General features: G+C 48.4%; 7 protein-coding genes across 7 annotated transcripts; 2 read left to right on the plus strand and 5 right to left on the minus strand.

Annotated features, from left to right (window-relative positions):
• Positions 1 to 347: 347 nt before the first annotated feature.
• DEU56DRAFT_756283 (uncharacterized protein) lies at positions 348 to 1,086 on the plus strand (the record flags this gene model as incomplete). Its single annotated transcript, XM_041349999.1, has 4 exons — positions 348 to 417; positions 589 to 668; positions 831 to 906; positions 962 to 1,086. The coding sequence occupies 4 exons, from the start codon at positions 348 to 350 to the stop codon at positions 1,084 to 1,086; spliced, it is 351 nt and encodes a 116-aa protein (XP_041208303.1).
• Positions 1,087 to 1,975: 889 nt separating this feature from the next.
• DEU56DRAFT_360665 (uncharacterized protein) lies at positions 1,976 to 2,557 on the minus strand. The gene is made up of 2 exons (XM_041345852.1): positions 2,468 to 2,557; positions 1,976 to 2,416 (listed from the first exon to the last, which is right to left on the minus strand). Exon 2 carries the CDS (start codon positions 2,388 to 2,390, stop codon positions 2,043 to 2,045), a length of 348 nt encoding a protein of 115 aa, XP_041208304.1. The 5' UTR covers positions 2,391 to 2,416; positions 2,468 to 2,557; the 3' UTR covers positions 1,976 to 2,042.
• On the minus strand, positions 2,478 to 4,885 carry DEU56DRAFT_737002 (uncharacterized protein; the record flags this gene model as incomplete). The annotated part of the gene is made up of 6 exons (XM_041348556.1): positions 2,478 to 2,585; positions 2,749 to 2,934; positions 3,127 to 3,282; positions 3,346 to 4,030; positions 4,078 to 4,157; positions 4,205 to 4,885. The coding sequence occupies 6 exons, from the start codon at positions 4,883 to 4,885 to the stop codon at positions 2,478 to 2,480; spliced, it is 1,896 nt and encodes a 631-aa protein (XP_041208305.1).
• A 622-nt stretch (positions 4,886 to 5,507) lies between these two features.
• On the minus strand, positions 5,508 to 9,236 carry DEU56DRAFT_756285 (uncharacterized protein; the record flags this gene model as incomplete). The annotated part of the gene is made up of 19 exons (XM_041350000.1): positions 5,508 to 5,872; positions 5,989 to 6,149; positions 6,181 to 6,258; positions 6,304 to 6,328; positions 6,456 to 6,576; positions 6,671 to 6,751; positions 6,860 to 6,980; positions 7,063 to 7,221; positions 7,266 to 7,279; positions 7,327 to 7,457; positions 7,506 to 7,535; positions 7,686 to 7,723; positions 7,796 to 7,819; positions 7,849 to 7,886; positions 8,047 to 8,411; positions 8,535 to 8,613; positions 8,671 to 8,726; positions 8,755 to 8,822; positions 9,214 to 9,236. 19 exons carry the CDS (start codon positions 9,234 to 9,236, stop codon positions 5,508 to 5,510), a joined length of 1,977 nt encoding a protein of 658 aa, XP_041208306.1.
• Positions 9,237 to 9,678: 442 nt separating this feature from the next.
• On the minus strand, positions 9,679 to 12,459 carry DEU56DRAFT_912943 (NCS1 nucleoside transporter family; the record flags this gene model as incomplete). Its single annotated transcript, XM_041357464.1, has 22 exons — positions 9,679 to 9,895; positions 9,946 to 10,019; positions 10,070 to 10,115; positions 10,166 to 10,242; positions 10,302 to 10,373; positions 10,434 to 10,509; positions 10,561 to 10,613; positions 10,674 to 10,782; positions 10,832 to 10,976; positions 11,028 to 11,043; positions 11,100 to 11,193; positions 11,249 to 11,362; positions 11,420 to 11,477; positions 11,531 to 11,593; positions 11,644 to 11,756; positions 11,810 to 11,838; positions 11,886 to 11,943; positions 11,995 to 12,016; positions 12,071 to 12,106; positions 12,159 to 12,197; positions 12,245 to 12,350; positions 12,445 to 12,459. The coding sequence occupies 22 exons, from the start codon at positions 12,457 to 12,459 to the stop codon at positions 9,679 to 9,681; spliced, it is 1,632 nt and encodes a 543-aa protein (XP_041208307.1).
• Positions 12,460 to 13,260: 801 nt separating this feature from the next.
• DEU56DRAFT_972739 (peptidase family C50-domain-containing protein) lies at positions 13,261 to 20,750 on the plus strand. Its single transcript, XM_041359500.1, has 20 exons — positions 13,261 to 13,706; positions 13,756 to 14,436; positions 14,490 to 14,703; positions 14,754 to 15,004; positions 15,057 to 15,491; positions 15,553 to 16,044; positions 16,098 to 16,422; positions 16,480 to 16,596; positions 16,645 to 16,752; positions 16,803 to 16,989; positions 17,046 to 17,199; positions 17,251 to 17,867; positions 17,919 to 18,022; positions 18,074 to 18,159; positions 18,206 to 18,299; positions 18,350 to 18,595; positions 18,643 to 19,277; positions 19,328 to 20,028; positions 20,077 to 20,241; positions 20,297 to 20,750. Exons 1-20 carry the CDS (start codon positions 13,302 to 13,304, stop codon positions 20,508 to 20,510), a joined length of 6,231 nt encoding a protein of 2,076 aa, XP_041208308.1. The 5' UTR covers positions 13,261 to 13,301; the 3' UTR covers positions 20,511 to 20,750.
• Positions 20,751 to 20,955: 205 nt separating this feature from the next.
• DEU56DRAFT_737062 (cytochrome P450) lies at positions 20,956 to 23,197 on the minus strand (the record flags this gene model as incomplete). The annotated part of the gene is made up of 11 exons (XM_041348564.1): positions 20,956 to 21,088; positions 21,145 to 21,282; positions 21,333 to 21,467; positions 21,579 to 21,639; positions 21,691 to 21,981; positions 22,147 to 22,266; positions 22,314 to 22,465; positions 22,516 to 22,659; positions 22,712 to 22,756; positions 22,811 to 22,940; positions 22,993 to 23,197. The coding sequence occupies 11 exons, from the start codon at positions 23,195 to 23,197 to the stop codon at positions 20,956 to 20,958; spliced, it is 1,554 nt and encodes a 517-aa protein (XP_041208309.1).
• Between the last annotated feature and the right edge of the window lie 1,422 nt (positions 23,198 to 24,619).

Below are 24,619 nucleotides of genomic sequence, written 5' to 3' on the forward strand. Positions count from 1 at the left end.
TTGTTGGCGTTCAAAAACGGCCGCAGATATCAGATTGATAAAAAGATTTTCTGGAGATACGATGGATTCATTGCCACTCCAGACAGTGGAGATCTTCGTGTCAATGTATTCACATTTGGTGCGAATAGTATAGTATCAGCCTGTTGAATGTTCTGCTGATAAGTACGAATAACCAGCGGTTTGGTGTCTATTGTGTCCATCATACTATGTTGCTGCGCGTGTTTGCAGTTGACTTTTGGCTGGAAATGCTATCCAAAATGGGCGCGTCAAAGCGACAAGCACCTCCTCAGCACCTTCGAACAAACACTGCTTGAAACGTGATTCCCTTTAGGCTTCCATCCAGCATCATGGGTCGGATCCGACCCGTAATTGCTAGAACTGCATTTCACACTTCACATATCAGATACAAGTCCCAAGGTACGTGACGTGCATCCTTGCGATGACCACAAGAATGATAACATCACTCTTGATCAATAGCTTCATCGAATTCTGATCATCTGAACCGCGCCTAGGCCTTTAACTTGGGAGATCGTGCAAAGAGAATAATTGAGCTTTGCGTCTGTCATATATTGAATATGAGGTCTGCAGAACCTCACATCAATATCGCCCCTGTTGCATGTAGTGGATTTCATGGTGTATTACGGTTTCGTTACTCGATTCGGATCCAAGTGCGATGATGGGTTACAGCGACTGCGGATTTGGGGTCGCAGCTGACTTTTGGCTACGTATTACAACCTCCCAGGACCTTCGAACCTGCGCGGGCAAACGCCTGAGACGTAATCCCTTCATGCTTCCATTCAGCATGATCAGATTTGACCTGTAATTGCCAGATTTTACGCCGAGGAACCTTGATATGCCCCATGATGCAGGGCTCCGATATATTACATACAACAATGTCTGTCCAAGGTGCGTTCAGAGGTTTACAGCCAGTTCCTATTAATCATTCTGGACACACCGGCAGCCGTGGCGAACCAGACTGGAATTTTCAACAATACCCAAAACCAGATTTCTGTCCGCATCACCAACGACAATGAGAATGGCACGGGGACTACTGGATTCAAAAGATATCGAGCCTGGGAAGTATGAATTGTGGAACCGAAACCACCGGCAAGTGGCCTTCGTGTTGAGGCATGCGGTCGAGCCAACTGATGGCAAGGCGGAGACTTTGGTTGTGAAGCCTAGTGGGGTTTACTACATCAACGATGTATGACCAGAAGCAGTTGGATCATTGTGTGTTGGGCTAGTACTATAGTATGACATGCGTCGTGTTGTACAACAAAGTTGCGAAGTGGAATCAATAGGAGCTCTTGTCAATTAATGATCGCCCATGTTGTGTATGTCGTTTGAAAGGTCAGGGGGTCCGCGTATATGTACATGCGCACGCCCGCCGAAACGAAGTCCCTGCACAGTACTTATACACCTGGTCGATTCGATCGCAAAAACCCCTCGATACCATATCCCTTGCAACGCATACGACTGCACATATAAACCCTCGGATTCCCCACTCCAGTTTCCAGATCCACGTCCGAGAGCCAAAAAAACGCCATATGCATACCATGATAAATTATACCTAGACTATAAATAATGCAATCTATCCCAGAGCAAGCATAGTCCAAGAGTCAGAAATGAAACGAGCGTGTGTGTCATGTACGAGGAAGAAACGAACGAAGGTGGATGCGTGTATGAACGAGTGTGGATACGAGTCCGAACGAGATTATGTGTAGGAATACTCGTAGGTGAGAAATGAGCGAAGATGTTAGGATGCGCAAAGGAGCGTGCAAAAAAGTGCTCGAAAATCGTACCCTTGCTATACAGCGATAGCAAAAGTATGACGTGCTCTCTCTCATCCTCCAAGCCGACAAAAAATCATACGCAGCAGAGGCAGGATGGAGACAGAGCACTAGATTAAGCATATGACGATATTAAAGTTAAAGTCGCATCAACGAGGAAAGGGAAAGAATGCACGAACGAGGTAAGAAATGAATGAAGGATTCAAGAAATAAGAAAAGTTGCGGGGAAAGAAGACATTAATATGCACAAATTTAAAAATGAAATATGCAGTGGGATGGGATGCAAGGGTCGTGGAATGATGGAAAGCATGCGGAAAATAAAAAGGGTACGAGGAGAAGAATATGAGAAATTGTGGATGGAGGTCGAAACAATAGTAAAACGTGCTGAGCAAAAAATGGGAGAGAGATCAGAAACAGAAAAAAACCGTACAATCTCCAATGCATCGCAAATGTCCACAGATTCCCCAGATGAAGCAACAGCAGAAGCAGGAAAATGAGTTCGGAGGATAATGCGTAGTGCGATGATGTGACGATGAATTGGTGTAACAGTTTGCCTTCTATTCCACTGAGTGCGTAACCACAACGGGGCAGTACATTCATCGCTTCATGCGGGATTCAGCCGTTACCTAAGCGAAAACATCAGCCATTGGCCAGACACACCACAAAATATCACCCACACAAAGAGCATCACTCAGCCTTGAACCGCGCCCCACCTTCGCCTCCACGCATGACAGCTTTCATGAATCTAAAGAATCGGTCTCCGTATTCAGAAGGCGGGACTGGACTGATTTTGTGCTGTTAAAAATAGCGTTTAGCGTTGAGAAACGGATGAGAGTTCGAGACAGGAATGAAGCTTGACATCCAAAGAACCACCGCCCCAAACTCAAAAAGCCAAAACACAAATCACACCAGCTAGCGCCCAAAACCCAACCCAGATGAAACCCATAACACAACTCACCCGATCAGCGCTCAACCCCTTCCAAAAATGCTCACACTTCTTCAACCCCCCATATGGCGTCAAAATATCAATGATCCCGAAATAATAAATGACGTCCATCTCTTCGTTATTGTCGTCTGTTGCCTGGAGGCCTCCTTCGTCTTGGTAGAATAAAAAGTGTTCGCGGTCTTGGGTTGGGTGGGGTTGCTGCGGAGGTGCGTGGGTCGGGGGTTGGTGTTGGTGAGGAGGGTGAGGTGGGTGTGGAGAGTGTAACGGAGTTTGGAATGTCGGGTGGGCCTGCTGCGTATTCCCGTTCCCATTCAAAACCGCATTGACGTTGCCAGAACCCTTGGAGGTAGAACGAGGACGGCTGCGCTGAGTAGGCGTGGACGGCGCAACAGTTTGCATTGATGGAGGAGGCGAATCAGGAAGATCAAGGGTCGTCCCTAATTGATGTGGATCAGATGCACGCATGATTCGGCGCATGGCTATCGCTTCAGGGGACCGCCCATCTTTCGTTTGCGTGGTTTTGCGTCGGATGGGTGGGACGGAGGGCTGTGCATCGAGAATTAGTATCCTATGCAAGGAAGTGGAACGGGAAAAGCCATGTAGACGTACCTCAAACACCCTTAACGTGCTCCCTCTCACATTCTCCTTGTTCCCCCTGTTCCCCCAATGAAGCCCAACGAGCAAACTATAATCCATAACCCCAAGATCCTTCAATATCTCACTATCCCTCCTCAACTGCTCCGTTAAAAGAGCCCTCTTCTCCGGACCAAGCTCTAACACTCTATTGCTATCGATCCAATTTAAATCCTTCTGCACTGCGCGGGGGTTCTGCTCCAGTTTCGCAGGCGGAAGGACACGCCCCACAGTACTTCCTTTGAGATCGTAAGATTCGTGAATATCTTTATGAGGCGGAAACAGATTGTTCATGATCACGAAATGGATCTTTCGACCCCTCGGAAGCTTCACCCGATGAAGACCATAGAACCGACTAAGCAACGTGTGCGGGTTCGCTTTGACGTGCTCCCAGTACCGCGGGAGAACGCGAAGGAGGAACTTGTGCTCTGCGTGTCGGATGGTCTTGATAATGAAGCGGTAATCCCGGGAGAAGTAGAAGAAGGAGCCGCTTTTACCTGGGGATGTGAGTTCGGAGAGGATGTATTTGGAAGTGAGAGAGAGGAGGTAGTCTGCGGGATCTAGAGAGAAGTGGTCTTCGCGGAGTTCGCGGAAGACCCATGGGGCGTAGTCTTTGAATTTGAAGTCGTATCTCGCGGAGGGAGTGAGTTCGTTCCCGACACTAGGTGAATGTGAGTTCGGAATATGGAACAGGAAGGGAGTACGTACATATCGAAGGAGTATTTGTGCCTTGCGGTGAAATCTTGGTCGGTGAGGGGTCGTTTTATCTTTGCTTGGCATCGTGAGACCTGGATGGAGTCAGAGCCTGCAGGATGAAGGGATATTGGATACGCACAGCTATCCTGATGCCCGTGAGCATGTTGTACATAAGGATGTAGTTTGCGTGGTCCTCTCCTATTAAATTTCCTACCAAGGGACGCTCGTCCTCTTTGTGAGCCACTTCGACAGCTGCTGCTGCGGCGACTTCTGCAGCTTGCTTTCGCTTTCTTTCACGGCGAATTTGCTCTGCTTGTATCTGAATGTCATCCTCCAGTTCTCCGGTTGCGACATAGGTAGATGGAGGTGGATGAGGACGGCGAGCAGAGCCTGTCGTGTTGCGGCGTACAGGACGGGCAGGTGGGTGGAGGAGACCATCCGGTTGCTGGGTCTTGGATGTGCTAGCAGTGGGTGCGTAGCTGCTCGTCTGAGAAACTCTAGGTACCCTGCCGGAGAATTTTGTCTCTGTAGAGGCACGGTGAAGGCGGTCGCGTGTACGCTGACTGTTTATGGTGGCTGTCTCAAGCTCTACATCAATGTCCGTCTCGATGCCTTTCGGGAGTGGGTCTGACTTGGAGAGTCGTACTGGGAACACGGATGATAGATTGTCAGGTGACTCGTCTACACTGGCTGGAGGAGAAGGTGGAGGTGGACCGATTGTGTCCTCACGGGGAATGTTGGGCAATGGTTTTGGCGGGCGAAGGTGGACTGCGTCCCTTGTTACTTCCACTATGTGAATTTGAGTATGAGTGTGTTCCATGTCTGGGCAGATGGTCGTTGTCGGCGAAGGCGCTGTTACGAAAGATGCGGCTGAGGACGAGACCAAACTGGATTGTCGGTCGAGTGCTGACTTGGGCTCGCTCGCAGTCAGGATTGAAATGCGGTTAGCCATTCACCCACGCTGACGAGCGATGAGTTCACCGTTGGACACGATGAGAGGAGACAGTCGCAGACTGGATTGAACGTTTGTCGTTGCAAGTCCAACAGCCTCAAACTACCAGGTGGTGGCTGTGCTTCTATCATTCTAAAATCACACCATCGGAACACAAACTTTACCGAGGTCACTGCACCGTGACTTGGTTATAATTATCATGATATGCATATGACATTCTTTGGCTTTCAGACGTGCGTCTGGAGTGGTATGATATTGAGGGGATTTTGCGATCGAATGGACCACATATATAGTGCTGTGCGGGGACATCGTTTCGGCGGGCGTGCGCATGTACGTACGCGCGGGCCCAAGGCTTTCAAACGATATACACAACACGGACGACCATCAATTGACAAGAGCTCCTGTTGATTCCACTTCGCGACTTTGTTGTACAACGACACATGTCATACTATAGTACTAGCACAATGCACAATGACCCAACTGCTTCTCATCATACATCGTTGACGTAGTGAACGTCTGAAGGCTTCACAACCAAAACCTCCGGCGTGGCATCACAGGGCCAGGTCGAATTCCTCACCACGAAGGCCACTTGCCAGTGCTTTCGGTCCCACATATAGTACGTCTTTGATTCGATATCTACGAATTCCTCAGTCCCGGTGTCATTGTTGCTGTTAGTGACACGGACAGAAATCCTGGTTGAGGTATTGTTGTAAACGCCAGTCTGGTTCTCCGAGGCTGCCGGTGTGTCCAGAATGATTAATAGGAACTGGCTGTAAACCTCTGAACGCACCTTGGACAGACATTGTATGTAGTAAAGAGATTTGAAACAGGTGTTCAACGCAGTGATAAGGATCCCTGGGGAATGAATCAGAAAGAAGGATAAATCAAACTAGTAGGGGACTCACTCAGAATAATCAAAGGAACGATAGGGAGCTACCTTCGATACTCATCGCGTATTTATACGCACGAACCTGAATGAATTCCTTCGGAGCTCAGATTCAAAGGTCGCATATTCCCTAAGTTATTGTCCGGTGGATTTTCCACGTTCTCCTTAGGGATGCAACTGATCTTTAGCAAACCAGTGATGCCTCGTGGTTCGGATGCGAAACGAGTAGCATTATCGTCATCATTCCTGCTGTCATTGAAGTATGTATGTAACATACCTTTGGGGCCCTGCATCATGTAGCATATCAAGGGTTCTCGGCGTAAAATCTGGCAATTGCAGGTCTGATCTGATCATGCTGAATGGAAGCATGAATGGATTACGTTTCAGGCGTTGCACGCACAGATTCGAAAACTGGGTTAATCGTTCTGACGCGCGCATTTTGAAGAAGTGATACATAACCATAAGTCAGCTGACGAATTTGAAGTTGCGATTGGCCCCAATTTTCTGCAACTGATCATCGCACTTGGATCGAGTAACGAAACCGCGACACACCATGAAATACACTGCATGCAACAGGGGCGATATTGATGCGAGGTTCTGTAGACCTCATATTCAATATATGACAGACGCAAAGCTCAATTATTCTCTTTGCACGATCTCCCAAGTTCAAGGCCTAGGCGTGGTTCAGATGATCAAAATTCAAGGAAGCGATTAATCTAGGTGATGTTATCATTCTTGCTGTCACCCCAAGTATGTACGTGACGTACCTTTGGACTTGTATCTGATATGTGGCCTTGTTCTCGGTCGTGAAATGCAGTTCTGGCAATCCCGGGTCGGATCCGACCATGCTGAATGGAAGCATGACAGGGATTAAATCTCAAGCGTTGCCCGTTCGAAGGTTCTGGGTAGGTGTTTGACCGGAAAATGCTTCATCAGACTTGAACTGAGCAACGAACTCGTGGTACTCTGTGGAACAGGATCCCAGGGGCGATATTGTCCTGAGGTGATGAACCCCATACTATTGCATACTTGTTTCGAAAGTTTGACATGCTTTTAGCTACGTATTCCTGTGAAAGCCTTTATACCGTTATACCATGGAGAGCAAAAGATCTGGTGGGCGTCAGGCATGCCGAACACTGATTGCCATATGTGTAAATACCTGAATTGACGCAATTCAACACGGAGAAGCATAAATATAACTAGTGGAGGATGAAAGACCTCGCGAGAAAGGTTGGGGAACCGAACGCGGCAGAGCCAACACTTTGCAAATGCCCAGCGCTCGCACAGGTCTACGCATGGGCGAGTCGTCAGGTCCGACCTGGTGAACGTTAACTTTCAACTGAGTCAAATTCTTGAATACACCTGTCTCTGTTGTTCTGAAAAAGCAGTCAGCAATTGGTTATGATTGCAATCTCAAGTGGACCACTTGCGCGAATATCATGCGCTTGGGCGCTTCCCAAGGCGGCCGAAAAGTTAACGCAACACCGCTGCTCAACTTTGCATGGCGGCCATTTAGGAGGAAGTCTGAATCTCGGAGATGATCTGCTTGTCTATCTGGAGCCACTGGCAGTAGTGCACTGGTGATTATTTTAGATCACATACAATGCTCTGTGTATCCTGTGCGCATCGTTCCTATCAATACAGTTGCGGACAAGAAAACTCGACAATTTTCATAGCCACCCCAGGTGATTTGTTCTAAGCCAAACCGAGGCCACATTGATATTTGAACTCGGGGTACTACGAATGGCGGGAAGTGCATGGATGAATTTGAATGTGACTCACGTGTGTGCGCTTCTTCAAACCACGCTAATAATTGTCGGCTGTGTACTTTAAAAGGCAAAATTGCAGCTGACGAGGTTTTCGAGGTCCTGTCATTAGGTACACGCACGTACCTTGTTTTCGGGGGAGCCGAAGCACTTCGGAAGGGTAATAACAAGGCACCTACGACTCCTGCAGCTGGCAATTACGCGCGGATCCCCTGACCTTTCAAACGACATACACAACATGGGCTATCATGCATGTCATGATCGACAAGAACTCCTATAGCTATTGATTCTACTTCGCAACTTTGTTGTACAACACGACGCATGTCATACTATAGTACTAGCACAACGCACAACGATCCAACTGCTTCTGGTCATACATTATTGATGTTGTAAACCACATTAGGCTTCACAACCAAAGTCTCCGCCTTGCCATCAGTTGGCTCGACCGCATGCCTCAACACGAAGGCTACTTGCCAGTGCTTTCGTGTCCACAATTCATACTTCCCAGGTTCAATATCTTTAAATCCAGTTGTCCCCATGCCATCCTCATTGTCATTGGTGATGCGGACAGAAATTTGGTTTGGGGTATTGTTGTAAATGCCAGTCTGGTTCGTCGCGGCTGCCGGTGTGTCCAGAATGATTAATAGGAACTGGCTGTAAACCTCTGAACGCACCTTGGACAGACATTGTAGGTAGTAGTAAAGAGATTTGAAACAGGTGTTCAACGCAGTGATAAAGATCCCTGGGGAATGAATCAGCAAGGAGGATAAATCAAACTAGGCCTTTAGGGGACTCACTCAGAATAATCAAAGGAGCGATAGGGAGCTACCTTCAAGACCCATCGCGAATTTATATACGCACGAACCTGAATGAATTCCTTCGGAGCTCAGATTCAAAGGTCGCATATTCCCCAAGTTATTGTCCGGTGGGTTTTGCACAATCTCCTAAAGGGTATGGTTCAGATGATCAGAATTCGACGAAGCAACTAATCTTCAGCAAACCAGCGGTGCTTCGTGGTTCGGATGCAAAACGAGTAGCATTGTCGTCATCATTCTTGCTGTCATTGAAGTATGTATGTAACATACCTCTGGAGCCCTGCATCATGTACGTTCTCGGCTTAAAATCTGACAATTGCAGGTCTGATCTGATCATGCTGAATGGAAGCATGAAGGGATTACGTCCCGGGCGTTGCAAGCACAGATTCGAAGGCTGGGTTAATTGTTCTGACGGCAAGCATTTTGGGGTAGTATTGCATAACCATAAGTCAGCTGCCATCTCCCCGCTGATGAATTCGAAGTTGCGATTGACCCCAATGTTCTGTAACTGATCATCGCACTTGGATTGAGCAACGAAACCATGACACCATGAAAATCACTGCATGCAACAGGGGTGCTATTGACGTGAGGTTCTGCAGACCTCATATTCAATATACGACACACGCAAAGCTCAAATATTCCCTTTGCGCGATCTCCTGAGTCAAAGGTTTAGGTGTGGTTCAGATGATGATCAGAATTGCTGTTATAGCAAGTATGTACGTAACGTACCTTTGGACCCATATCTGATGCATGATGTGTGTGAGATGCCTTCTTCTGTAATTTTCCCGTGAATTTGTGTACTTACCCCTTTTGGGGTATAAAAGTGGTCCAAAGGCACTCTTTGCATGTCAGAATCATGTTTGTATCACAATCTTGCCAGTCAGAGATTGTGCGGCGCCATCGTTGTCCCGACGTCAAGGGAGCCCCACCCACAAGGCTGATTATTCAACAGGCAACAGGCAGGCGGGCCGGCGGCCACTGTCAGCGAGATTCGAGATCAGACAAGCACCAACTGCACTACCACAATGAGATATGAGGGGATACACTTTAGAGGTTGTGGAAATACCATTCAGACTCAATTAAGGGAAGGTCAAGTGAGGTGCTGATTTCCCGCTGGAGAAACTGCTGGAGGACTTTTACGAAATAGCTTGCGGATTCAAAGTGTATGGGTTCTGCATGATCGTGTTCAAAGCTTCAAGTTGCAATATACGCCGGGGATTTGTCAAAATGATCTGGCTCCTCTTCTTTCTCTTCTTCCACATCTTTGGGGTCTTTGAGTTCTTCAAAGGTTCCGAAAACATCGTTATCATCCACCTCGCCTATACCAGAGGTCGGCGAGATGGTGTTGAGTATCATCCATACCAATGCGCTTATGCACAACGATAAGGGCCACGAAAGGTAATAGACATGTCTAGATTGACCGGTGTTCAGCTACAGTTTTTGACCGAATAAAGAACGTACACCCAAGCATCGCTAACGATCACAGTCGTTGGTGTCACCGACGCACAAAACCCGGGTAAACTTGCCCAAACGCCCTAAGGTCTGATGTGAGATGAAGTGGTAACTGGAGCTTTGGAGGTCATACCAAGACCCAAGCAACTGGAGCCCTCCAGTTCAATCCATGCCAAAACCTGGTAATCATAAAAAAAATAGCGCGGAGACATGCAAAAGAACTGCGCACCAATAGTCACTTCCGGTTTGTGGAAGGAAGAGGTGCGAGAGTTTGATGCGGCGGTGCCTCAAGAGATGATAATCCGCCTGGATGTAAAGTTGTCGTTCAGACACAAAGGCTCTGGGACAGAAAAACGCGAACTTACAAACATGATCCCCGTAAGAGGTCCCAGGAAGACTGCATATCCAGAGATGGCGGAGATGAAAGAGTTGGCGGTCTAATCGATTCAAGCTCGTCGTCTCGTCGACAGCTACTGATGTAGAGTGAGAAGACCTACGTTCATGATTTTCCAAGGGTTGATGCATATTCCAATGACCGCGATGATCAATGAGCCACGACGGATGTTGATGTAACTATCGAGCTCCGCACTGAATAGAAGCTCGAGAGAAATATATGAGGCTTACCGAGGACACAAAGCTGCGAGATCCATTCCGCCTACGACACCGCATGCGACAACCTGTGCCATTGACCAAAAGTCGTCAGGCGAAAATATATACTAGCCTTTGCGGAAATGTACCGTTACGCTCAGCTGCGATAAGAAAAATGCGAAGGCGGCAAAGAATACTGCAGCACGCGCAACAGGGGCTTCGTTGCGTTGAATTGCTTGGAGCAAGTCATAAAGTTTCCTGCGCCATATGGGTTATCTCCGTTGTACGTTATAGAGAGGTAGCCTACCACAGTAACGGTTCATTTGGGTAGAAGCCCCGTGCACAAGACGTTGTTACAATCCCAAGGATGTTGGATCCGAGAAGACACAGAGGGATGCTAAATATCTGCCCATACACTTGGTCTCCCGGGTGGACTGCATAGCGTGAAAAGTCTAATAATGGTCATCTAGTTAGAGATCGGTGTCTTGCAAAGGATCACGCACCACTCTGATACAAAATCTAAGAGGGCTTAATTTAGCTTCGTACAGAGTACACTTGATTTAAGAAGTACTTACGCCACCAGCCCAGCCGCCGATGCCGCTATTGATACACCTCACCATCACCCAAGCTAGCTGAGAACCTTGAAGGTTCCCGATTCCATATACTGCTCTAAGGACACGAAACATTAACGTGCACCACGAAAGAAATGTCGGGGCGAACGCACTCAGGATTCGAGAAAAGCGGACCGCCATTTCCTTGCTTGACAATGGCCCAAATGAATATAGCGAGAGCGGCTATTAATACAAGGACCGCGGATATAATTGCGGGTATACGATATCTATTAGTGGGCGCATGATTCAAAGCCAGCATGACAGAAAAGTTAACGAGAACGCACGACTCGGGTTTCAAAAGCAACAACGGGAGGCACACAACCCAAAATATAATGAAGGCAACTGAAAGCACAAACGTGTCAATAATTGTTGTTGAGCGAAGTACATTGTCATACCAAAATCATTGGTTTCCATTGCAGCACCAGGTCCAAATGTATTCGGCAAGTCATAGAAACTCGCTAAGATGGTCAGTCACGTATGACAAGTCGTGGTGAGGTGTTTGACTTACGCCATATTGCACCAATCATTACTTTTGTCATCTGACCACCGAACCATCCCTGAACTCCGTACCAGCAACAGGATAGTAGAACACGGTTAAGAAGTGGAAACCACGAGCCCCGCCTGATACACACTTAGTGACGATGTCGAGAATAGAAATCAGGGCTCAAACTGACAATCCCCAAGGGGCACGATTTATCACTGCCTACTCAAAGTCTAAGAGGACATCGAGAACGGTAGAATATCACTTACAAACGGAATATGCCATTGGCCTCCTCCATAGCCGCTAATGACGAGGGCAGCGGTGATGCTAAAATAACGGATGCTATAATAAATCTCAGAGAGCTAAGTATGCACTTACATGATCGTGCTCGTCAGGTTTACTGCAAGATGAAGTGTGAATTCGTAAACTTGGCTACATGCGTCAAATGACTCACCAATGATCGCTTGCGGAACCGTGAGGCCCAGGGCGACTAAACATCAAAGTCAACTTGTGGCAAAAAATTGAATTCACATTCAACTGACGAGATGCGGATGCACCTGACCACTCCGCGATGTTAATCGCTGAAGTTGATGTTAGGCTCGAAATCATGTTCCTTCACGAAGCGTACCAGTGGCAAACCAAAAGAACACAAACACTTTCTTTGTCCATGTACGGCGAGAAGGTGGAAGAGGGATGATGTCGCCGTTGGTGTAAGGCGTCGTATGCCCAGGTACCTGTAATAATTGTATGATGTTAGATAATTGTATGATCGTGAACATGATTCAAAGAACTGCCAGTGCTAGCTTTAGGAACAAGATCAAAACGTACCTCGAGAAAATCCATCGTGCTTTTTGTCGGCATATTATGATCACAGTGATAACCGTCGAAGCAAAACGGTCGAAGCACTGCGGTTTTGAAGCCAAGTGAGAAAGGTCGGACTGGGGGATGATCGGATCAACTTTATGCTCGTGCCAGTGAGCCACTACTTATATCATTATAAGTAAGTTTGAGAACGCACATATAATTGGGGTGTATGCGGTGACTAAGTTTGTAACTCACCTTTCTTGCTTCGTACACCGTACTACTCGCAAGATTCAACGCTCGGCTTCACTCGTCCTCATTTCGTCGCACCCGCCATTCCGGGCCGCTCCTGGGTCATTCAGCAGCCGTCTCGGTATCAAAATCCGACAATCCCCGGCGCCCGCGGCTGTGGATATGTTCTTTGGCTACAACCTAATAGCGATGCATAGATCAGTTGACAGTGCTCCGACAGGCTGCGACTCCCGGCCACCTGGCTCGCATTCGAAAAGCCTCAAGTGTCTTACCCTGCAACATCCATTCTGCGGCACTGTAACTTAAGAAAGACTTAGAGTTCTGCTGACGGGGGATAATTTAAATTGTGGGTGTTCGAATGTTTACCTGGATGGCAAGTGATGGGAACGGATCACCTGGTCCAAGAACGACGGTCTTCACACTATTATACCTATTCATCCTACCTTGAGCTGAGAAAATTATCCCATTCTTGATGACATGCCAGCTTGAGTCCGAGTCGTGACTCGAGTCTAGAGACAAAAATCAAACGCGTCGGTCACGTGCCAGACGCGACGTACTTTCATTCAAGATTCAGAACCGACTCATTTTTGTTACACTCCACTACGGGCTGCGTCTTGTCGGTGCTCAACGTTATGCCCCCATTAGCTTCCTCTCGCAAAGTGGCAGCTTCAAGAAGTTCGAAGCCCAGGACTGCTGTCCCATCTTCTCATGAACTCGCCGAAAAGCCAGGGGACGGTCGAACAACATCCAAAGCGAAGGGAAAGCAGAAGGCGAAAGACGAATCTCCGGAAAAACGAAAGATTTCTGCAATGCTTGATGTAAATACATCTCTACAGACCCTATCATCAGTGGCACAATCCGGCTGGAAGGCAAATTCGGAGGAGGGGAGAACAAAGTCGAGCGCGTTCAACAAGGTGTCAGCTGCTGTCTCTTGTGCAAATGAAGCTTTGTCGTGTCTACGTGTTATATGTTCGGATGATCTCGACGTGGAGCGCGCCGCATCAAGTATGATGAGCAAGCTACTTGTGTTGGAGATGGTACGTGGCAGACCAATTCTCCTGCAAGTTCAACCTAACGGTAAAGTAGTACGATACAGCCCTTCCTTTTCTGAGCAATATGCACGGTCGTTTTCTTGCTTTGCTTAGAGTACCCGACCACAGAGTACCAGTCCACTCTTCTTCTACCTCAAAGTCGCCGGTTCACCTGCTTTCCCTCCCGCTGCCAACAATATTGCCGCCAGCAGACACCATGCTCCTCACGCTTATCTCAACGTATCTAATGCACTCAATAACTTTACTCGCGCATCTCGCGATATCCTCATCGTCATCGACCACCCCGGACTTGTTCTCTGCAGCCCTACTAGAATCCGGCACAATCTTGACATGGATGCCTTGTTGTGTATCCTTGCCCAGCAAGCATATAGACACTGTGCTCACACGGACATACAGCGTACTGACGAAATCATGCTCCTCAATTTCCGCTAGCTCGCGCTCGACCTTCCTCATCCGCATGTATGCACTCAGGTGCCTTCTCTGCACGAGCGTTGGAACTGTTCAGCCAAACACCTTCTGGGAACAAGTTCAAAAGTCGTGCGCTGCGTACGTTAAATCCTCTTCTCCCATGTCAGAAGCGGAGGAACTCTCCGTCGCAAGGCTGGTATCAGAGTCCCTTGGTGAAGTTGTACAGATCGCACAGTCCAGATCATCGTTCGTGGAGGGAAAGTCGTTTGTCCTGCTCTGCGAAACGTGGACAAGCTTTGCGAAACGCGTATGTTACGATAATTAAGACGCGATATTACATGGCGCTGACCTGTTGAACAGAGCAACGATTTGTGCACCCTTGACCGCATAACAGACCTGATGGGGCCGGGATCTACGTCTTGCTCGTCGGCTGAGGTTGACAATCTAGCCGACAATATCAGTAAACTTAACATCTCTGCTCCTTCGCCCAAGGACAAAGACACTGTTGTTCTCGAGTGTGCAAGAGCCTGTGCAGTATTGACCAAAGTCACTGCATCCCTGGATGCGCACTCCGGTCAGTGTTCATTTTGGTATCTTTATAATACCTGACAACATCATTCGCAGATGGAACAGATGACTTCTCCAAACGAGTTCACGATGCAGCGAAGTTTCTCCCTGGAATTGGGAGCCTTTTGTATTTCGCGACCGAACCTAATGATGAGCTGCATCGTGCGCAGGGAAAGCTCCAACGGACCCTAGAGAGGCTCAGACGAGCTTGCATCAAGGTCTTGGACGCAGATTCAAAAGATCAAAGCCACGCAACAATTTCGCTGTTGACGGCGATCTCAACTACCCTGGAAGGGACTTTCAAGCAGGTAGGCTTCAACCCAACCCTCGCACAAAGGAATTGACACGTTTCTGCGTTAGAACCCGAATAAGGACATCTTGACCGCGTCTCTCGATTCACTATTTATCCTAGCACGCATGCGGCTTAAATGCAACGATCCCGACACTTACACGCCTACTCTTGACCTCCTCAACCATACCATAGTCCTTGTGGACTCCACCCCAGATCACGCGAACGCCATCCCGGTTTCCGCGCGTGCCAACTACATTCGGTGCATCTCCGGGGCGTATCACAACATGGCTGGCATGTTGTATCAAAGTTCCAAGTACGGGGGCGCGGTACGTTTTTTGAAGGAAGGATGTCTACTTGGTGCACGTGCACTTCGCATGCGAGCGGGCGCAATGGAGGACAGCCCAGAAGATGAACGGGAAGAAGGGTGGAAACAACTCGAAGAACAGATGTTTCGGAGATGGGAGCTGCTTTCAGTGTGTTATTCGAAGATGGGGGATCGAAAGGTAAGTGTTTTTTTTGCATTACCTACCTCGTGTAAACGCTAATATTTCTGTGCGCTGTTAGCTCGCGTGTGACGGGCTTGTGGAAAGCGTCAAAGCCTTTCCATACGGTTCATCTGGCCTAGAGCACCTGGCTAGGTCAACCACGCCAAGCCATGCATTCAGCGCGAATCCGAGCTCGAAACAGCTTGGTGGGATCGTTGACAGGCTAACTTACGCAGCGACTTGCGAACTTTTTCTTCCTCCGACTGAAGTCAGCCTGCTTACCGTACTGAAGTCAGGTGCTATTAGCGATGAAGTCTTAGGTCTGCTGCTCGAGCGCCAGATTTCGACCCTTGAACCTTGCATTCGGAAAGACGGCGTAGAAATCATTGTGCGTGGGCTGTTGCAAGATGCTTTGTCAGTGTACAAGGCCGCCGTTCTTCCGTTGCCAAGGGTTAGAATCCTCTTGAAGTGCATGGAGTTTTTGTGGAGGGATGGGAATGCTAACGGTGGAGAGACTCGCTGGACCGCGGAGCATCTCGGTGAAGAAATTCTGCATTTGCTCGCTGTGGAGGTATTTTTTTTGTCCCGTTTCTGTTTCTGGATGTTCTAATTTTTTCATTCCAGGACCTTGTGCACGACTCCGCCTTTGATACATTACGCTTTCAGTACACTGTAGCGGTTCATCTTTGGTTGAGCCTCTTCGCATATCGCAGTGCAGGGTCACCAATGACTTCGGCCGTTTCATATCATGTAGAGGAGGCGTGCAACATCCTGCGTGGGCTCATTCCTGACTCTCCGACTGATACAAATTCAAAGACGAAGCGATCACCACGTGCAAAGAAGTCACCTAAGGAAACTGTTCCTGCGAAGAAGCCGACGAGAGCTATGAGCGTACGTACGACGAACAAGACCAGAGTGCAGAATCCCGTTACACCACGTCCGCGTAAAGGTTTGTTTTTCGGAAATTACTCGCCAGCTGTAGCGGCTGACAAGGTTCTACGAGCAGCTCTCGAGAATGTGTCGAATGTCATTCAAAGCACGCCGCCGAAGCAGGCTGGTGCCACGATTGATTTTCAGAAAGTGGTCATCGTGTTCGACCTCGAAACAATTATCGGTCAACTTCGTAAGTTTTGTTAGTATTCTCTCGAGAGCGCTGTTGATGATCAAGCAGAAATGAACATCCATTTGCTTGGACTTCTTGGTCTGGTCTTGCAGAAGATCAAGCTTCTGGAGGCTCTGAAGCGTATCTGCGAGCGTCAACTCGGCTTATCCGCTGATTGTGAGTGCATCAGGTGTTCTAGAAGTTGCTACCCTTATCCCTCTGAGCAGTATACATCATTATCTGCGTTGATCTCGCGTCAGAATATGTTAAACTGGGCAAAACGAAGCGGGCCAATTCCATTTTTGCACGGAGTTCGGCGGTGATGAAATCAAGTGATGTTTCTGATGAAGTACGTATCAGTTATTTGCTCAGATATGCAGAGATTTTGGCCCTTGGAAACAACGTTCTTGGAAGGTGAGATTACTTCACGCTAGGGGCTTTCTGCTGTCACTCAGCATGTCGCTTTCTAGTGCTTCCTCCTACTGTGAAGCCATGGGTTTGTCAGAAGCGTCTCTACCCGAAGACAAATCTCTACCGACTGCTGAACGGATAAGGCTACGTGCTGGACGACTCGAGCGGGCAGCGATGGCTTGCAGAGTCTCCGCAGCTATCCAATACTCCAGGGTCTGTCGTATTCGGTTGACATCACCTATTCTTGGCTGACTCAATTCTCAGAATAATGTTGTCGGTGCTTTAGAATGCACGTTGCAGTCGTTGCGACTGTGGAATCGTGCCGTGGACACGCTTTCTCGATTAAACCAGCCTTCCTCCAAACCCACCAAGGCAACGGATGACTCGAACCCGTTTGAGGCTACTCCTACAGAATCATCATCCGCCCACGATATCCGGGCCACCGATCATCCGAGATCATTAGGTCAGAAACGTCTCATGGACGGGATGGAGTGGCGAATGGTTGAAGAACTACTTTCAACACTACTGACACTCACTCATGCCTACTTCACTCGTGGCTCTTCCCGCGAAGCCGAGTACTTTGCTCAGCAAGCACAGGACCTCGCCGAGTCCGTAAACGCCCCGACCATGGTTGCTCGTGCGCTGATGCGCAAGGGTGAGATTCAATTGTACCAAAAACAACTAGGTACAGGAAGGGACAGCTTGGTCAAGGCTGCGGAGTTGCTGCAAGATATGCCAGGTGTGGATGCAGCCGATATGAGACGGCTGAACGGATATTGGAATTGCTTGAATGAGCAAGCCCAGGACGCCAGGGACCTTTACGAAGAGGCATCCGCGATGCTTGGGGCCCTCGAGGAAATGTTGGCGTCCTTTGATGGCAGGTGAGAGCCACAGCCAGGGTTCAATGTACTTCCTCTAATCAAATTTTCTAGTCGCCGGAAATCCAGCGTAACACTTTCACCACAAGCCGCCTTAGCTACCGCCGGACAGGGTGCAGTAGTCCCTACCTTGTTGTCTGACATTCTCCGCCGACACAGTAAGCAGAACCGCTTCTCAATTCTAAAATTGCTAACTGGTCGACCTGCAGTCTGGCTATTGCGCGATGATGGAGATGCTTCGATCAAGGATTTGATAGAGCGTCTAATGGCTTTGCCCACTTCACAAGACACAAAAGTGAGACTGGCCTATCCGTATCATATTTAAAGCTAATCTTTGATAGGGAGAAGAGCATGCACTCATGGGGAAACTTACCCTGCATAGTGTCTACGACCAATTCCGTTCAGATATGTTCCTGAGCTCCTTGGCTGAATCTAGTACGTACATGTTGCATACCAACCCACAAGAACTCAACATTTGTATGCAGCGATCGCATTACCGATGGGCATGACAAGCGACCGAGCTGTATCGCTTACACCTTCGACCCAAGATATCTTGAGTGCTCTGGACCACGCAGAGAAACTCTTTTGGGCTGACCTCGCACTCACCGCGGATCGGGGTCACGTCCCCCACGTCCGCGAAGCGACTATAAACCTTGCACTCATTAAGGCACTTCAGACATCCCTTGGTAAAGGGGAAAAGGATGGACCCATCATTGCTGCGCGGCTTCTTGGTAAGATTATGATTTATCTTATGGGCCTGGTTTTAACATCAAACTAGATGCGTCATCCGCAATTACTCTACGCCGCGAAATGCTAGAGACTATCCAGCATAAATTCCCCAGCGTGCAGGGCGATGATCTTGAATGGCCCCTTATGACGCCCAGCGGCTCCCCGCTACCTCGGAAGAGTCCATCGAACTTTCGGCGGCTGAGGACCATCAGCGCTGAGGAGGAGGCATCTGATGACGACAACGATTCGAAGGTGAACATGAAGGCGTACTGGGAGACTATCCGCAAGACGTATGCAGAACAAACTTCAGACGCTTCCTTGCTATCGACTACGGCCATGTCACAGCTTCCGCCTCATTGGACAGTAGTGCATATCAGCCTCACGCCTGATAAGAGTACTCTCTTTATCTCTCGGCAGAATGTCTCTTCTGAGCCGTTGATGTTCTGTGTGCCTCTTAAAGGGCGACGCGAATCAGACGGAGACGAACACCTCACGTTCGACGACGCAGTGAAGGAGCTTGCTGAGATTATCCGATTAAGCGACCAAGGGACACGCAATGCCGTTAACGTACGAAATGATGACCCGCAAGCAAGATCTGCTTGGTGGGCGGAGCGCAACAATTTAGATAAAAGGTTGCAAGAGCTGCTAGAGAACATTGAATTTTGCTGGTTGGGTGCATTCAAAGCGAGTATTTTCATTTTGGCGAATATTCTTTGGCTGAACGACGTTCGTAGACCATCCTCAGTCCTGTGTCACCTATATCGGCCGAACTCATCGCCGACCTCGGCATTCGTCTCGAGAAGGTGTTCAAGCGCATCCTTCCTCCCCCAGACAAGAAACAGAAGCAGTCCCCCCGCTTGTCTGATGCGCTCCTCAATTGCTTCTCATCCCTGAGTCCGAGGTGTCGTGAAGAAGAGCTTGAAGACTTACTATTCTTCATCCTTGACCTATACACATTCCATGGCATTCCGGTCGCCATCGCAGATATAGACGTAGATCAGGTAACAGTGGATATTCGATGTGCGTTGGAGGAGCATGCCACCTTCAAGAACAAGCGAGGGAAGATGAACTCAGCTAGTGTGGATGACTCTCACATATTCCTCGTCCTGGATCACAATGTACAGGGCGTTCCTTGGGAGTCGATACCGGTCTTGAGGGGCCAGAGCATGAGCCGCATCCCGAGCGTATCGTTCTTGCTCGATCGTGTTCGGCTTGCGTCTGCAGAGAACCGATCAGGGGGTGCTGTAGATCGAATATCCGTGGATCCACGCAAGACGTTCTTCGTGCTCAACCCCAGTGGAGACTTGAAAGGTACTGAGGGGCGGTTCAAACCATGGCTTGAACAGATGCGGAGTGTAGGCTGGGAAGGCGTCATTGGACGTCCACCAAGCGAACAGCAATTCTTGGATGCCCTTGCAAGGAAAGATCTCGTAGTGTAAGTGACTCTTAACTGATTACTACATCGGATCTTGATGACTTTCAGGTATTTCGGGCATGGTGGAGGTGAACAATACGTGCGGTCACACAAAATCCGTCATTTGCCACGCTGTGCGGCGACGATGCTATGGGGTTGCTCCAGTGGGTCGTTGAAGGAGATGGGTGATTTTGACAGAGTAGGCACCCCGTTCAATTACATGCTTGCTGGATGGTACGTCGCAACTTTATTTTGTCTGCAGTCCCTGCTTAGCGTCCATGGTGCACAGCCCTTTACTAGTGGCGAATCTTTGGGATGTAACTGATCGCGATATCGACAAGTTCTCACAGGCAGTTTTTGACTCGCTGAGATTGACACCGACTCGTAGCGGGGAGCAGGGTATGTCGGTAGTCACGGCAATTGCACAAGCCCGAGAGGCATGCAAACTCAAGTATCTCACTGGGGCCGCGCCAGTTGTTTATGGGATTCCGTTCTACTTATAATGAACAATGCCGCGCACTTATATTCTCTCTGCTCCACTCGCATTTTGTTCTACAAGCTTATCTACAATATATAAGCTGGCATAACCAGCGGTTCCGTGGCTATTGCGTCCACCCCATCATGCTATGCTGACGCGCGTTTTTCTGTTGGTCTGTACCAATGATCTGAATAATTCGCGTAATGCTGTATGGCGCGAGTTGATAAGTACCAGCACTGTTTCTCTGTGTTTTTCCTATTTACGCTTTGAATCATGCCATGTGCATCGAATCTCGAGAGTGCGTTTACACAATTTTCAAAGTTCTATCATGGAGAGACTACGGTAGCAGAGAGAAACATCCTATAGTTACTAGCCTACGCTCACTACATACTGCTTAGTGCCGACCGAAAGGGATCGCTTGTATACGTTATACTTAAGCCACCTATTCTACCACAACACGATTTGCCCTGCTACTGTATGTTAGTCTTTTGGAATTCCGAGGTGATGTCGACATACGGATTCAACCCAGTGAGGTACGTCAGTGTCTTCATAGGCGCATCAGGGAATCGCGGGAGAATGCGACAAGGAAATGTCTCCGGATGACTGAAATACCAAGACTCATCAGCAGACTTCTCGGGGACAGATGGAATTCTGCAAACATTGCAAAACCAGTGCTGAACTTCGGATCGACCGGAATGTCCATGCCTTGTTCATCAAGATCCTTGTGGGCTGAGAAAAACGCCAGGAAATTCACGATGGCGATCCAGCTTGACGCCTCCGCGACATGCCGTCCCACACTGACCAGTAGCTCTCAACGGAGAGCGAAGGATTACGAATAGATGCTCACCAGATCCGGCGACCCCAGCCAAAGGCTAAAGACATAGTGTCGCTGGTGAGTGAGCCGTCTTCGTGGAGAAACCTTTCCGGTTTGAATTCATCAGGACTGGGGTATTTCTTCGGATCGTGCGTCATCGCCCTAAAACTCGGTCATTTGGAGACACTCAGGACAAGGAAGCAAGGCTTTCCATGTGTTTGGAAATACAGCAATTCCTAACAAGCTGGGTCAGCGGTCATCGTTAAATCAGCACGATACATACCTTTAGGGATGAAATAACCATTGTAGACGTCACTGGTAGTTGTTGCGTGTGGGACGCCTGAGAATATTGTCAGGGGATGTTCAGAATGGAATTGTGTTGTTGACAGACCGAATGGTGTTACAGGGTGCCACCTGAGGGTTTCACGCAAAACAGCTTCTACATAAGGCAACGCTGGTCTATCATTGAAGTCCGGGAGTCTATTTTTGCCAACGACTCGATTAATCTCCGCGTGTGCTTTGCCTTGTACCTCTGGGTTGAGTACCATAGCAAGAAGGAAGACACGTAACAAGGAGATTGTCTGGATAAATGGTAAATTGATTATAATGGGCCAACGGAAACCAGGAGACTCACCGTTTCGTATGACGCTGAAGACAATAAATGAGCGTCGAGGAAAAAAATCTTCAACTTCCATACCTGTGAATGCAACGGCAGCAAGTTGTAATACCGTCATCCTTCTGAGAAAGGTGCGCCATATTCAATGCATCAGCCACAAAGCACCGTCCCGTGTCGTTAGTAGACTATGGGTGTTTAGTCAGTTAGTTGTATCTCTACCGATGGAATGACTCACCATCCTCTCCTTGACATGTTGAAAGGGTATCTCTTTCACATCATGGCCTGCCTGGATACACTTGACTGACGCTCGCTTGAATATGGCCCCAGGAAACCAGCTAGGTAGCTGCAAAACTAGAATAATTGTTAATTACATGCCATCACGGTATATGCGAACATACGGAAAGGGAATGTTTCCATCAACATCATAGCAGCTGGCGCCAAACCATCTGCTACCATTTCCGCATAGCTTGTAACGGCGTGGACAATGTGGTCATCCTTAGCTTTCGCTTCACAGTCATATATCATAGACAGCACAGACGACAAAATAAACCTTTTAAACATCAGCTCAACACTAGACAAGAAGGAACTGTCGCGACTAACATCTGAAAATGGCTTGCATGATTTCCAGGGTCCTGTAGAAGACTGAATAACATTTGGTGCGCGGAACGGATTTGCACAGCGTGATAGGTGGGTATCTCAGCTTGACGAAACGCTTGATGCAAAAGCCGTCGGTGAAGACGCCACCTGCTGGTTATCAGACGCCCATCGACATAACACGGAATAATCCATTATGTACCTGTCCCCGTATGGCATGAACCCCATGTTAAAGTCTGTAGCGAAGCTGACAATATGTTCATGATCGACGCAGACTATAACACTCCAAGGTGGAACTCACGCTTCATAAACAATTGACTGGGTTCTATCCGAATATATGCTGGAACGCCCTTCAAAGAGGTCTTTCGCGACCTCCTCAGAATTAATGACCAGGACAGGCTTGCTAAGCAAACGAGCATAAATCATGTCGCCTGGAGAACAAGATGAGCTGTTATGAACAAATTCCTATCACGATGTGCCAACCATATGTAGATCTCCAGGCATTAAAGGTCAGCCAAGGCCGAGCGGTGTCAAGACTGAGAAAATTTCCCAGTACTGGAAGGGGTGTAGGACCAGGCGGCAGCGGAGGACGCGAATGGTTCACCCAGTAATTCCGACAACAGCTTAACACAGCTATTGTCAAAGCTGAAATGGCCAAGTAAAGTATAGGTCCAGCGTCGAGTATCATTGGATGAGAATTGCTGCCCATTGGGTGCTTAAAGGAGGAGGGTGCGTTGAAGTATAGGTCTACTATACACACATATATATATATATCGTACCGAGCTAAATAGGATCAAACGAACAATCTGATCCATGATGTTGAAAACATCGAACTCACCACACCAATCAAGCATGTGGGCACTAGACGATAAGAAAATGGCACGTGGACGGCCTGTTTCAAATCATGGTGCTGCTCATTATGTTAGAGCTCCAGCGAGACCGGCTATGAGCGCATATTCATGAAGCGAATAGTGCTTCTGTCCAAGAAGAGTCTATCAAAGACTCAGACCAAGACTTGGGGAGCAAACTAGTAGCCATTAGGAAAAGATCTTGAAAGTCGGCCCTGAGGTAACTTAAACCGCGGACTTTGGAAGACCCAACAAGGAGAAGCGTACGGTACCCACCAGTCGTCTTGACTCGTGAACGACCGTTTTCCTTCGTCTAAGTTTTGCCTAGGGGAGATGACATCGTCGTACAAAAAGTCGCAGATGATGTCCAGGCTGTGAGTCAGCCGGATAACATTCATCTATCCCGTGAAGTGTGCTTCCAGCTGAGGACCCCGAGCCTCATTGGATAAGTCTTGATCTGGGTATGCAGTGGTGTATTCTAGTGGACATCGCATCGAGCCAAGGGAACATTCTGATCTAGGATGACACACAACCGGCAGTCAGACTGTCAAAAGCTGTCAAGCTAGTGCAGGTCTGGTAGAATATCAATGAAATTACAAGTGAGTACCACTGCGCAGCTCACCAAGCGTCCAAAGACAATCAAATTACCCTGGCCTGTGCGAATGCAGCAAGTTGATTCAAGCCGCGCACGGCTGCCAAATCGACGCAGCTCCCGAAGCGACCATATTGGTCTCCCCTAGCCAGACCATATAGAAGGAAGACAGTGAAGTTCTTGATTCATGTTGATATAAATTTAGGCCCCCGGAAGCTCCAGCCAAGGTCCACCCGATTCTCAATCATGCCTGGTGACTCTATTGCTAGCTTTGGGATATGAATAAAAGCAACATAGTGCCATTATAAGGTCGGTGGTACGAGATACGACAAAACTATGTGGGTGAAAAGTGTGAAACGAAAACACATGGGACAATAAGGGAGAGGTTGGTGGGTAAAAGAGTATATTCGCATTCCGAGTGAGGAGCGATAGGCGCGACGAAACTCGACGTTGAGGTAAGGAAGGAAACGGATGAGGAGAAAAACATGGCGCCAACTCAGCTGGACGATATGGTACCGGGAAGTTCCGGCAAGCTGCATGTGCCGACACCTGCAGTGAACATCCTTGGTACGGCTGATTTCTCTCTAAATTCCCTGAACACCATGCGGAGTGGTTTTCCGAAGCGGCTGGAGTGAAGTCAGAACACAAGGTAATGGGTGGCTGTGCTTCA

The sequence above is a fragment of the Suillus clintonianus genome (assembly GCF_016758775.1).
Source record: "Suillus clintonianus strain FC179 chromosome Unknown DEU56scaffold_37, whole genome shotgun sequence".
Taxonomy (NCBI): domain Eukaryota; kingdom Fungi; phylum Basidiomycota; class Agaricomycetes; order Boletales; family Suillaceae; genus Suillus; species Suillus clintonianus.